General features: G+C 46.7%; 2 protein-coding genes across 4 annotated transcripts in view; both read right to left on the reverse strand.

The window, feature by feature from the left end:
* Positions 1-9: 9 nt before the first annotated feature.
* On the reverse strand, positions 10-8,973 carry LOC121840621 (atrophin-1-like). Of its 2 annotated transcripts, none has more exons than XM_042304972.1 (5): positions 8,576-8,973; positions 3,836-3,979; positions 2,204-2,308; positions 1,676-1,795; positions 10-1,569 (listed from the first exon to the last, which is right to left on the reverse strand). In XM_042304972.1, exons 2-5 carry the CDS (start codon positions 3,860-3,862, stop codon positions 130-132), a joined length of 1,692 nt encoding a protein of 563 aa, XP_042160906.1. In that variant the 5' UTR covers positions 3,863-3,979; positions 8,576-8,973; the 3' UTR covers positions 10-129. The 2 variants fall into 2 exon arrangements, with proteins under 2 accessions (XP_042160906.1, XP_042160905.1); XM_042304971.1 differs by lacking the exon at positions 8,576-8,973 and adding an exon at positions 7,960-8,224.
* A 1,437-nt stretch (positions 8,974-10,410) lies between these two features.
* LOC112237881 (gamma-enolase) overlaps positions 10,411-12,774 on the reverse strand; it is a 17,802-nt gene continuing 15,438 nt past the window's right edge. For both annotated transcript variants that reach the window (XM_042305143.1, XM_042305142.1), the window contains exons 10-11: positions 10,967-11,134; positions 10,411-10,782 (exon numbers count right to left, since the gene is read on the reverse strand). In XM_042305143.1, the coding sequence (XP_042161077.1) occupies positions 10,713-10,782; positions 10,967-11,134 (238 nt within the window). In that variant the 3' untranslated portion in view covers positions 10,411-10,712. The remainder of the gene's footprint in view (positions 10,783-10,966; positions 11,135-12,774) is intronic.

Consider the following 12,774-nt stretch of genomic DNA (forward strand, 5'->3'; position numbering starts at 1 on the left):
CTGGCCCCCAAACTCGCCCCACCGCCCCCTCTTTGTCTCTGGGGTGCCCCCTTCCTCCCCCAGCACCGGTGGGTCCAAACTCTCTGTTCTGATTCTCATTACGATTCAGTAAAGGAAACTCCCTTCCTCCTACATCCCTCTCTCCCTCCCTCTCCCTCTCTCTATCCCTCTCTCTTTCTCTGAACACCCCCGGTCCAAATTCTCTTCCCCCAGGACCCATTGGGGGTCTCTCCCAGAGCCCTGAGGTCCCAGGCCTGGGTACTCCCGGTTCTGACCCCCAAACTCCCTCCCTTGGACCCCATTAGGACCCCCCATCCCACCAGAAGTGCTGCTGTTACTACCACTACCAGCCGAGAAATCCCTACCTATCTCCCTCCCCCCATACTCCACCCTCACTCCCCCCCTCTCCCTCTCGCCGGCCACCCCCCTCTCCCTTTCCCCTCCCCCGGAAGCGTACCTGGGGAGGTACTCCTTATGGGGGTGGGGGAGGTAAGGGGGGTGGGAGGAGGACGAATGACGGGAGGAAGGGGGGTTGTAGACGGATGGCAGTTGCTGCTGCTGCACTGGGGGTTGGTGCTGCGGCTGGTGAGTGTGGTGGTTACCAGAGTAACGGGTGTAGCCCCAGCTCCCCTGGCAACCGGTTGCGGTGCCTCCCTGCCAGCCAGTGGGGCTATAGTGGTGGGGGTGGGGCGGGGGCTGGGAGGGGGGTAAGGGGCTGGTTTGGGGTAACAGAGAGGGAGGAGCCGTCTTGTTGTCCATCAGTTTCTCACCTTTCTCTATTTTCTCTCTCTCTACCTTGACTTCTGAGGGCAGGTTCTGCCCCCCTAGTTCTAAGGGTTTCAGCGCTGGTGGAGGAGGAAGGGGTGGTGGAGGGGGGTGTGGAATGTTGGGGTTGCCGTGGGGATAGTCTCCCCCGGCGACAGTTGCCTTGGTCACGCACTGAGCTTTAGCTTTGGAGTTCATTCGATTGCCACTGTGCACAGTGTCAGCGCTGGCCGGTCCATACTCCATCTTGCTCACCAGCTTGGAGTCCTGTGAGAAATAGGACTTCCTGACACTATTGCTGTCATTGGCTGAATCCCCTGCTCCGCGGAGAGAGGGAACAGGAGCAGAGGAAGAGATGGAGGAGGATGGCAGCTTCAGAGAAGGGCTGTCCTCTATTCCTCCATCCTTCCTTTCTCCATCCCCGCAAGACTCATCCCCTCTCCCCTCTCTGGCTGCTCTCCTTTCCTCTCCTCCTGTCTTCCCCACTCCTCCCTCTTTCCTTTTCTCCCGTTCCCCCTCTCCTTGCTTTGGTGAGTCTGGACCATCAGAGTCAGAGTCTAAACTGGCTGGAGGCGAGGCAGAGAGACTCGGGGAGGAAGATCGATTGTCCTGGTCGATGTCCCGCCCACTGCTCAGACTATTGGCCAAGCTCCCTACAACTGAACTCCTGCTGCCCTGGGATTGACCATCCTCGTTGTCACTGTCACGTGACTGTCTGGGAGCCGAGGGTGGGGGCGGTATAGTGGGGGGAGTACTGTCAGTTGAATGAGTTGAAGTCGGTGGGTTGGTGACAGAGGAAGAATCCTGATGACATAAGGTGAATATGAGAAAAGTATATATTAATTAAATGTTGACATTAAAACATCCTAATTCAACCTAGTGGTGCAGTTCAACTTCACGTTACACTAACCTGGACTTTCTGCCTCTTTGGTGGAGGCACAAGTTCCTCCCCTTCACTCTCTGACGAATCATGGCCTTGTGATCTGTGATTGAAGCGACTGACAGCCAATTCCTCGCCAGCAGCTCTTTGCTACGATACAGAATATGCCATGTATATAATTTTTTTAAGTAAGAAAGACAAACTCAAAGATATGACACTGCAGGTAAAGCAGTATAAAACACACCACTCTGGCACTACAAATGTATGTATAAGGCAACCATGGTGGTGATGACTCATACAGGCACTCATACAGGCATACAGACACACGGCTTCATTAAGGCTTACATGTAGATCAATATCTAATGACTGACAGCCTCTTCTCTCACTCACACACACACACACTTTACTATAGACAAATCTAGATGGAAAGACTACATGACAAACAAAGCCATAAGGAGAAAGAGACTGCTATTACAAGAGACAGAGAGGGACAACATTACAAGAGATTCTTAGAGAGAACACGGGAAAGAACAGACATAAAACATGATAGGTTCTCACCGTCTGCCTGTCGTTTCGTTCTGCACGAGAAGGGCTGGGATGCGGGCGTCTACCCCTCCTCTCCTCGTTGCTTCCCCCCCGCCTCCGCCCACTGCGCATTGGCATCTGAACCGCCAGGGGTGGAAGGGGCAAGAAGGAGGAGGAGAAAAGGAGAGAGGAGGAACAAACGAAGAGAGAGAAGGGGAAATGGGGTATGAGGGGGGTAAAGGAGGGTAGAGGGAGGTAGAGGGTGATTAAAGGGGGTAGAGGTGGGTAATGGGGGTAGAGTGGGTAGAAGTGGGTAAAGAGGGGTTGAGGGAGGTAAAGGGGGTAAAGGGAGGTAAAGGGGGTTGAGGGAGGTAAAGGGGGGTTGAGGGAGGTAAAGGGGATAAAGGGAGGTAAAGAGGGGTTGAGGGAGGTAAAGGGGGTAGAGGGAGGTCAAGGGGGTTGGGGGTAGAGGGACATAAAGGGGTCAAAACAATAAGTAAAGAGAACAGTAGAGGACAAAACCAAGGAGGAGGAGGGGAGAGGGGGAAATAAAAAGTGAGGGATGGAGAGGGCAGAAAGGAGGGGAAAGGGGATCAGGAAGGGTAAGGGGGAATGAAGGATAATGAAATATGGAGGGAGCAGGAATGAGGGAGAAAGGAGAGAGGATCAGTAATGGGTGGGGGAGGGAAAGGAGAGAGGATCAGTAATGGGTGGGGAGGGAAGAGAATGAGGAGGGAAAGGAGAGAGGATCAGTAATGGGTGGGGAGGGAAGAGAATGAGGAGGGGAAAGGAGAGAGGATCAGTAATGGGTGGGGGAGGGAAAGGAGAGAGGATCAGTAATGGGTGCGGGGGAGGGAAGAGAATGAGGAGGGAAATGGGTGGGGGGGAGAGAGGATCAGTAATGGGTGGGGGAGGGAAAGGAGAGAGGATCAGTAATGGGTGGGGAGGGAAGAGAATGAGGAGGGAAAGGAGAGAGGATCAGTAATGGGTGGGGGAGGGAAGAGAATGAGGAGGGAAAGGAGAGAGGATCAGTAATGGGTGGGGAGGGAAGAGAATGAGGAGGGAAAGGAGAGAGGATCAGTAATGGGTGGGGGAGGGAAGAGAATGAGGAGGGAAAGGAGAGAGGATCAGTAATGGGTGGGGGAGGGAAGAGAATGAGGAGGGAAAGGAGAGAGGATCAGTAATGGGTGGGGAGGGAAGAGAATGAGGAGGGAAAGGAGAGAGGATCAGTAATGGGTGGGGAGGGAAGAGAATGAGGAGGGAAAGGAGAGAGGATCAGTAATGGGTGGGGGGAGGGAAGAGAATGAGGAGGGAAAGGAGAGAGGATCAGTAATGGGTGGGGGAGGGAAGAGAATGAGGAGGGAAAGGAGAGAAGAGAAGAGGAATTGGGAGGGTAGAAGGTGGCAAGAACGAGGAGGAGAGAAGAGAACAGAGAGAGGAATAATTATGACATCAATGTCCACACAGAATACACACACAGAATATCTTAACTTCAAAAGTCTTATTCATCTTAAATGATGTCAAATGTAACATCACAATCCATCTCCGTGCAATATAATACAACATATTAACAATAAACACATCTGCAATCTGACCCACACATGCACACTCAGCTACACAGGGGAACAAGATAGAGATGAAGGAAGCCATTGAAACAGTTCATACCGATTCTTTGTGAGTTCGAGTTTTCATCGTTACTCCTTTATGATGTCCATCCCTCCCCACAGGCCATAGCAGTGAATGAAGTGGTGTCCTTGTCTTTCTCTGTAGGACTGAAAATCACCTCACCACCATCTGAGCTTCTACAACCTGGAAAAAAACACCACAATGATGAATTGTCTACCTAACCAGGCCAGTCCCATTGAATTAGGTAGCATCAGAAAACCCCATACAAATCAAATACAATAATACAACAACAATAAAACAACACATTATTTTACAGGACACGTTACAGTGCACCATCAATCATAATAACAAATCATGTACACATGTCGAAGGATAAATATTGAATAATCAATATCGAACAATAACATTACAACTACCGTTATAGGCAATTCATTGCAATGGTGGACTGATTAACCTGGCATGGCTTTGAGTGCATGTACAAGTCAAGGATCCTCAACACAGCGATGCTACAGGAAAACTGATATCTGACTCATATCACACTTCAATACTGAATGGATGCATTGATGAGTAATACACCGCAGTTCAGTTCATTCAGAAGAATCACAGTTAAAGGAAAACTCCACTCAAAAACGATATTTTGGTATTTGTTTCATTAGTCCATTGTTGATATAGTCCCAAAAATGTTGCATGTCAGAAATCAAGTTTTCAAGATATATAACTTTCAAAAACAGAAATACAGCCGGTATGGTGCATTTTGATTCATACTGCAACAATGGAATTATGAAAAAAATACCAAAATATAGTTTTGTGTGGTTTTCCTTTAAGGACATGTAATCTGTACACAGATTTAGGGATACTGTCGTGTATCACAATAAACACATTTGGAAGAAAATATTGTGTGCACAGATTATTCCCTTATGCTGATGAACATTCGTACTTGGATACTGTACAGAACCTTCCCAAAGAAATTGGATGTGTGTTTGAGTTCAGCCTGGGTCAGAAAGAGTTTAAACTGTTATAGCCATCTCTATTTGATACTGAGCCTCAGGTAACCAGCGGGGCTATTAGAACCACATTAGCTCATTTATTTCACCTTTATTTAACTAGGCAAGTCAGTTAAGAACAAATTCTTATTTACAATGACAACCTAGGAACAGTGGGTTAACTGCCTTGTTCAGGGGCAGAAGGACAGATTTTTACCTTGTCAGCTCTGGGACTTGATCTTGCAACCTTCTAGGTTACTAGTCCAATGCTCGAACCACTAGGCTACCTGCCACCCCTTACTTACCCTACAGGAGCCCAGCCCCAGACCCAAACCTACATGGGGTTAACAGTCTGATAATTCATTCATTCATAGATTCTAGGGCTGGGAATTACCAGGGACCTCACGATACGATATTACCATGATACTTATGTGCTGATACGATGTGTATTGCGATTTTCACGATTCTATGTTTTGCGCATTGACACTGTTGTTTTATTGCGATTCGATGTTCCAAAAATATTGCTCAGACAACAGATCATGAGAAAGCGAGTTTTGATCAGTCATGGGAAAATAATATTGCAATATTGTCAAAACAATGCGATACAATATATTGTCAAAAATAATATCCCAATATGTAACTGATCTTCCCCCCATCTCTAATAGATACAGGTAATTGACCATGACATGCAACATATATGTTCAACTCATTCACCCCTTCATTCATTAGGGTAGTAGACTATGAAATATGTCATGGGTTGTACAGGTCCAACTCATTCACCCCTTCATTCATTAGGGTAGTAGACTATGAAATATGTCATGGGTTGTACAGGTCCAACTCATTCACCCCTTCATTCATTAGGGTAGTAGACTATGAAATATGACACGGGTTGTACAGGTCCAACTCATTCACCCCTTCATTCATTAGGGTAGTAGACTATGAAATATGTCATGGGTTGTACAGGTCCAACTCATTCACCCCTTCATTCATTAGGGTAGTAGACTATGAAATATGTCATGGGTTGTACAGGTGTAACTCATTCACCCCTTCATTCATTAGGGTAGTAGACTATGAAATATGTCATGGGTTGTACAGGTCCAACTCATTCACCCCTTCATTCATTAGGGTAGTAGACTATGAAATATGTCATGGGTTGTACAGGTCCAACTCATTCACCCCTTCATTCATTAGGGTAGTAGACTATGAAATATGTCATGGGTTGTACAGGTCCAACTCATTCACCCCTTCATTCATTAGGGTAGTAGACTATGAAATATGTCATGGGTTGTACAGGTCCAACTCATTCACCCCTTCATTCATTAGGGTAGTAGACTATGAAATATGTCACAGGTTGTACAGGTCCAACTCATTCACCCCTTCATTCATTAGGGTAGTAGACTATGAAATATGACACATGTTTTTACATGTCCAACTCATTCACCCATTCACCCAGTCAAGCTCATGTGTACTGAATGAGGATATAAATAGAACAGTGGCACACTGGGTGATATAAAGGGATATATTTAGCCAGGTAGTTAGCACTGACAATGGAGGTCATTGTGTTCAACCCATGGAGCAGTAAACACACAGATGCAGTGTGTGGTGGAACCATTACTACATATATGAATTATTAGTGCATACTGCATATGTTGACTTATTTATACACTCACACACTGTATACAAACAGTTACAGCTGTTAGTTACAGATTCACACACAGACACACATAGTGTATAGTCAGTTGGCATGAATTCAACATCAGGTGAGTGTGTGGGACCGACTGGCTTTGAACCTGGACTAAGTGCCACAAGACTCTGTTATCCTGCTGAGCTAAAGCCTAGGCATTAGCCCGGAGAGCTAACACAAGTCCACGTCTCAGACTAGGCTACTCGTCAGTCATCAAGCTATCTTGGTTCACAGAACCACCTCCTTTACACGTGCAATGTGCATAGCTCTACAGTGACTTTACCCATAGACTTGTTGTCTACTATATTGCAGTAGTTAGAGAATTTACAATTCCACACACTCAATGATAAACATTGAGCCATCACTTGTACTACGGAATCAATATTTGGGAAGTGTAGGCCTATGGGCCCAATGTAAAGCAGATATGGATCCTAATGACACATAGATACCGTTTACAGTCACTGTATATCTTAGTCACAGGTGGCTGGCTGCTACTATTCATGGATTCATTTGCTGGTCCCTGGCTGTGGTCCATCAACACTAAAAGCAAACACAGCATTTACCATGGCTTATAATAATCACACAACATACAGCAATGGTCAAACACAGCATTTACCATGGCTTATAATAATCACACAACGTACAGCAATGGTGAAACACAGCATTTACCATGGCTTATAATAATCACACAACGTACAGCAATGGTGAAACACAGCATTTACCATGGCTTATAATAATCACACAACGTACAGCAATGGTGAAACACAGCATTTACCATGGCTTATAATAATCACACAACGTACAGCAATGGTGAAACACAGCATTTACCATGGCTTATAATAATCACACAACGTACAGCAATGGTCAAACAGACACACACAAAGGTGCACATGAACTGTTTCTCGCTCTCACACACATGAAATCATTCAAATGAAATATGTGATGCATCGCAGCATGTCTTTAGCCCGTGTAAGTATGCAGTTACACAGCTCACATCACCGATAGACACCGAGAAGCAGGCATCGAGAAGCAGGCACCGCAACGGTTCTCTTTCTTTCTTCTCCCGCTACTGTTATTGATACACATGCAGATGCGACCGGCTCTGCTATTCTGTACAACAAGCGAGCTACATCGGAATAGACTACACAGGCGATGTAGGCGATGTGGCTAACACTGATAATGCAGAATAGAATGGGTCCTGTGTCTATCTATGCCTGTTGTGTTTCTCCCATAGGGTGCTATTTTTTTTCTCCGTGTCTTGAAAAAATAATTCGGAATAGAATGGCGAAAGGCATTCTTTACCGACTCACCGAGACGCCTTTTCTCGTTGGAATGTGAGTGCGTCTGTTGTGCGTTGTAACCTAACACACATTTTACCCAGGCATGAATTACACATAACGCATGATTGTTAACGCACAAAGAAAGGGGGGGAAGACACAAACGTGGCCAACAAGAATAGCAAAAATATATAAGCATCCATTTTCCCTTCTCCTTACCTATGATATCCAGCGATGCGTGTCCCCTTTCACTCTCCCTTTCTTTAACCGTCTCTCTCGGTTTATACTGTACGTTGACATACACACATAGGGGCAGCACGCGCACCTATAAACAGAGGCTGCTGGATCATATTGCAACGGTTCCGCAAATAATGCAGAAATTTCTCTCTCCTTCCCAAATCGTTGCAGGAAAAAACGGGGTGCCGCTGAAGACTGTACGAATTGATGCGTACGTTTGCCTCTTCCCCACCCCCTTCTCCCCCTTCTCTTTCTCCCCCTTCCTCCGTCAAGACGACTTGCACTTTTTGCCGTCGGTACAGTCACAAAATCTACTGAGGGCGAGCAAGGGATGCACTTCGAGGAAGAGAGAAAGAGAGGGAGAGGAGGGCGTGATTTGCATATTCTTAAGGAATGGGGGAGCGAGAAGAAAGGGAGGCAGGGAGAAGGAAGAGGCGCAGAGGGCCAACACTCAGAAGAGGGGAGGGAAGGAGAGAAGTCCCTTTTTCAGTTGTATCTTCCCCCACTCCAATGTAGGATCACTGTGCATTAGCCCACTATAGGCTACTTTGCATGGATCCTTTATACACACAATAACTCTCAAATTACAGAATCTTACCTTCTCTCCCTTTGTTCTATAACTTCTCCCCATCATTGTATTGATGGGCACATGGCTACAGCATGCAGCCCAACGTGTAGTCAAACAGCATCGAACTGAATAATGCCATTACAGCCTAGATAATAGTGCAGTCTCAAAGTTTTGTATCCATTCTATTCATGCCTAGAACGGAGTTCTTCTTTGAGTGTATAACCCTTTCCCCTAAAACCTAGGCCGAGGCCTACCCCGGTTCTTCTCCTTCCACCTCTCTCTCCCGGTCTACCTCTCTCTTTTACTCTGCACAGTGTCGGGGGAGCTAGCTACAGTGTGATCAGTCAAGCGGTTCTGCAAACCACCTCCCTACTCTGTCCTTTCGTTTTTTCTTCTCCCCATTTGCACAGCGCCCTGTCCCGTCTCCTATTGTGTAGTAACCATAGTAACCATGTTGAGGAGCGCTCTACTGCGCTTGCGCGCCTTTTACCTTCACATAAAAAGGCCACGTCTCGCGCTCCCTCTGCTGCTACATTTAGAACATGCAATTGATATACCTGCAACAATTTATATAACAGTGTAGCTACAGCTGATACATTGTTAATATGATGCAGCTTGTCACTGCATACAGTGCGCATTACACGTGCCAGCCACGCCAGGGGCTTATTTAGGAGGATGCAAGATATACGAACAAAATCATCTATTTAATTAAGAATGGGTAAATGTGGCAGCCCAATGCATTTTTTATTTAACTAGACCAGTCAGTTAATAACACATTTTTATTTTCAATGACAGCCTAGGAACGGTGGGTTAACTGGTCTAGGAACAGTGGGTTAACTGGCCTAGGAACAGTGGGTTAACTGGCCTAGGAACAGTGGGTTAACTGGCCTAGGAACAGTGGGTTAACTGGCCTAGGAACAGTGGGTTAACTGGCCTAGGAACAGTGGGTTAACTGGCCTAGGAACAGTGGGTTAACTGCCTTAGTTCAGGGGAAGAATGACAGATGTTTTACCTTGGCAGCTCGGGGATTCGATCTAGCGACATTTCGGTTACTGGCTCAACGCTCTAGGATACCTGCCTCCCCGAATTTCTACCTGCAAAGTTCTAACCTTTCCATCCTCTTGCATGTGAAAGTAGTGACAGAGAAGATCCAGTAGCCAATATAGCCTATAACCAGCCTAAAGTAGAGCTTTCATTTTAATGATATAAAATAAAATATCCCATACAAAACACGCAGACACAATTGTGGCTGATATTTACATCATAAGTGTTCATATCTTTATTGATTGGATGGTTTCTGTGGTAAGCTTTAAGATGTAAGTGGTAACATACAATTATGTTGCAGGCTTTTAGATGTAAGTGGTAACTGAAAGGTGGAAGGAGGGGAGGGGAGGAAAGGGGAAGGGTTGGGCAATTGAGGAAACTGAGATGGGAAAACGCTTTGAAGTAAAGGGGAGGAGAAAAGAGAGGGATGGAAAAGAAGAGGGAACAGGTAGAGGAGTGTGCATGTATGTTTTGAGAGAGAAACACTGCTTTGTGCAACACACTCATGTCTTGTTTAAAACCAATCAGTCCGTCTGCATTCTGCACCAGCCTCTAACTCGTCATCTGATGAAACATATAACCTCCAATACATCAGTGTGTTTTAAGTGATATAAAGGCTAATTCATATGAATGTGTTTCTCAGTGCGTCTGTCTGTCTGTCTGTCTGTCTGTCTGTCTGTCTGTCTGTCTGTCTGTCTGTCTGTCTGTCTGTCTGTCTGTCTGTCTGTCTGTCTGTCTGTCTGTCTGTCTGTCTGTCTGTCTGTCTGTCTGTCTGTCTGTCTGTCTGTCTGTCTGTCTGTCTGTCTGTCTGTCTGTCTGTCTGTCTGTCTGTCTGTCTGTCTGTCTGTCTGTCTGTCTGTCTGTCTGTCTGTCTGTCTGTGTCTGTCTGTCTCTTTATCCTTCCAAACATATGTCTGTCCGACCTTCTGTCTGTCTGTCTGTCTATCTATCTATCCGTCCGTCCGTCCGTCCGTCTGTCGGATTCATTGTAGGTATTTATGTATATCTGTCTGTGTACATCTGTGTCTGTCCATCTATGTCAGTCTGTCTGTCTGTCTGTGCCCTGCAGTGATGTAATGTATGTCTGTGATTCTGTGACAGTGTCTGTCAGCCCAGAGGAGTCTTAGAGGGCGGCGGGGTTCCGGAAGTTGTGCCCTGCGAAGCGAGCCTGATCCCCTAACTCCTCCTCAATCCTAAGAGAGGATAAAGACAACAAGAGAAAGAGAACGACAGAGAAGAATTCAGAGAAGAACAGACAGACAGACAGACAGACAGACAGACAGACAGACAGACAGACAGACAGACAGACAGACAGACAGACAGACAGACAGACATACTCACACAGCAACAACCACACACAGTGAGTAAGGTACCAACCTCATGAGCTGATTGTATTTGGCCAGCCGCTCTGATCGACAGGGAGCTCCAGCCTTGAGTTGTCCAGTGCAGAGGCCCACCACCAGATCAGCAATGAAGGTGTCCTCTGTCTCACCTGAGCGGTGGCTCACCATCACCCCCCAGCCATTCTCCTGAGCCAACTTACACCTGGAGGACAGACAGAGACATACACAGAGAGACAGACAGAGAGGGAGAGGGAGAGAGAGAGAGACATTGACAGATACAGAGATGGAGAGAGAGGGAGAGATACACAGAGAGAGAGAGACAGCGACAGATACAGAGATGGAGAGAGAGGGAGAGATACACAGAGAGAGAGAGACAGCGACAGATACAGAGATGGAGAGAGAGGGAGAGATACACAGAGAGAGAGAGACAGCGACAGATACAGAGATGGAGAGAGAGGGAGAGATAAACAGAGAGAGAGAGACAGCGACAGATACAGAGATGGAGAGAGAGGGAGAGATACACAGAGAGAGAGAGACATTGACAGATACAGAGATGGAGAGAGAGGGAGAGATACACAGAGAGAGAGAGACAGCGACAGATACAGAGATGGAGAGAGAGGGAGAGATACACAGAGAGAGAGAGACAGCGACAGATACAGAGATGGAGAGAGAGGGAGAGATACACAGAGAGAGAGAGACAGCGACAGATACAGAGATGGAGAGAGAGGGAGAGATACAGAGAGAGAGAGAGACAGCGACAGATACAGAGATGGAGAGAGAGGGAGAGATAAACAGAGAGAGAGAGAGACAGCGACAGATACAGAGATGGAGAGAGAGGGAGAGATAAACAGAGAGAGAGAGACAGCGACAGATACAGAGATGGAGAGAGAGGGAGAGATAAACAGAGAGAGAGAGACAGCGACAGATACAGAGATGGAGAGAGAGGGAGAGATACACAGAGAGAGAGAGACAGCGACAGATACAGAGATGGAGAGAGAGGGAGAGATACACAGAGAGAGAGAGACATTGACAGATACAGAGATGGAGAGAGAGGGAGAGATACACAGAGAGAGAGAGACATTGACAGATACAGAGATGGAGAGAGAGGGAGAGATACACAGAGAGAGAGAGACAGCAACAGATACAGAGATGGAGAGAGAGGGAGAGATACACAGAGAGAGAGAGAGCGACAGATACAGAGATGGAGAGAGAGAGAGAGAGAGGGAGAGATACACAGAGAGAGAGAGAGCGACAGATACAGAGATGGAGAGAGAGAGAGAGGGAGAGATACACAGAGAGAGAGAGAGCGACAGATACAGAGATGGAGAGAGAGGGAGAGGGAGAGATACACAGAGAGAGAGAGAGCGACAGATACAGAGATGGAGAGAGAGGGAGAGGGAGAGATACACAGAGAGAGAGAGCGACAGATACAGAGATGGAGAGAGAGGGAGAGGGAGAGATAGACAGAGAGAGAGAGACAGCGACAGATACAGAGATGGAGAGAGAGGGAGAGGGAGAGATACACAGAGAGAGAGAGAGAGAGAGAGGCAGCGACAGATAAAGAGATGGAGAGATACACAGAGAGACAGAGAGAGAGAGACAGCGACAGATAAAGAGATGGAGAGATACACGGAGAGACAGAGAGAGAGAGACAGCGACAGATAAAGAGATGGAGAGATAAACACAGAGAGAATTAACAAAAAAACAGAGCAAACTAGAATGCAATTTGGTCCTAAACAGGGAGTACACAGCGGTAGAATACCTGACCACTGTGACTGACCCAAAATTAAGGAAAGCTTTGACTATGTACAGACTCAGTGAGCGTAGCCTTGCTATTGAGAA

This window comes from Oncorhynchus tshawytscha, linkage group LG23 (genome assembly GCF_018296145.1).
Source record: "Oncorhynchus tshawytscha isolate Ot180627B linkage group LG23, Otsh_v2.0, whole genome shotgun sequence".
Taxonomy (NCBI): domain Eukaryota; kingdom Metazoa; phylum Chordata; class Actinopteri; order Salmoniformes; family Salmonidae; genus Oncorhynchus; species Oncorhynchus tshawytscha.

Bases quoted from the DNA above. Each gene is read 5' to 3' on its own strand.
- LOC121840621 (XM_042304972.1), bottom strand. From the start codon at position 3,862: ATGAAAACTCGAACTCACAAAGAATCG. The intron at 1,796-2,203 runs GTGAGAACCTAT...TCTGTATCGTAG, and splicing joins AACGAAACGACAGGCAGACG to CAAAGAGCTGCTGGCGAGGA. The intron at 1,570-1,675 runs GTTAGTGTAACG...TTATGTCATCAG, and splicing joins CAAAGAGGCAGAAAGTCCAG to GATTCTTCCTCTGTCACCAA.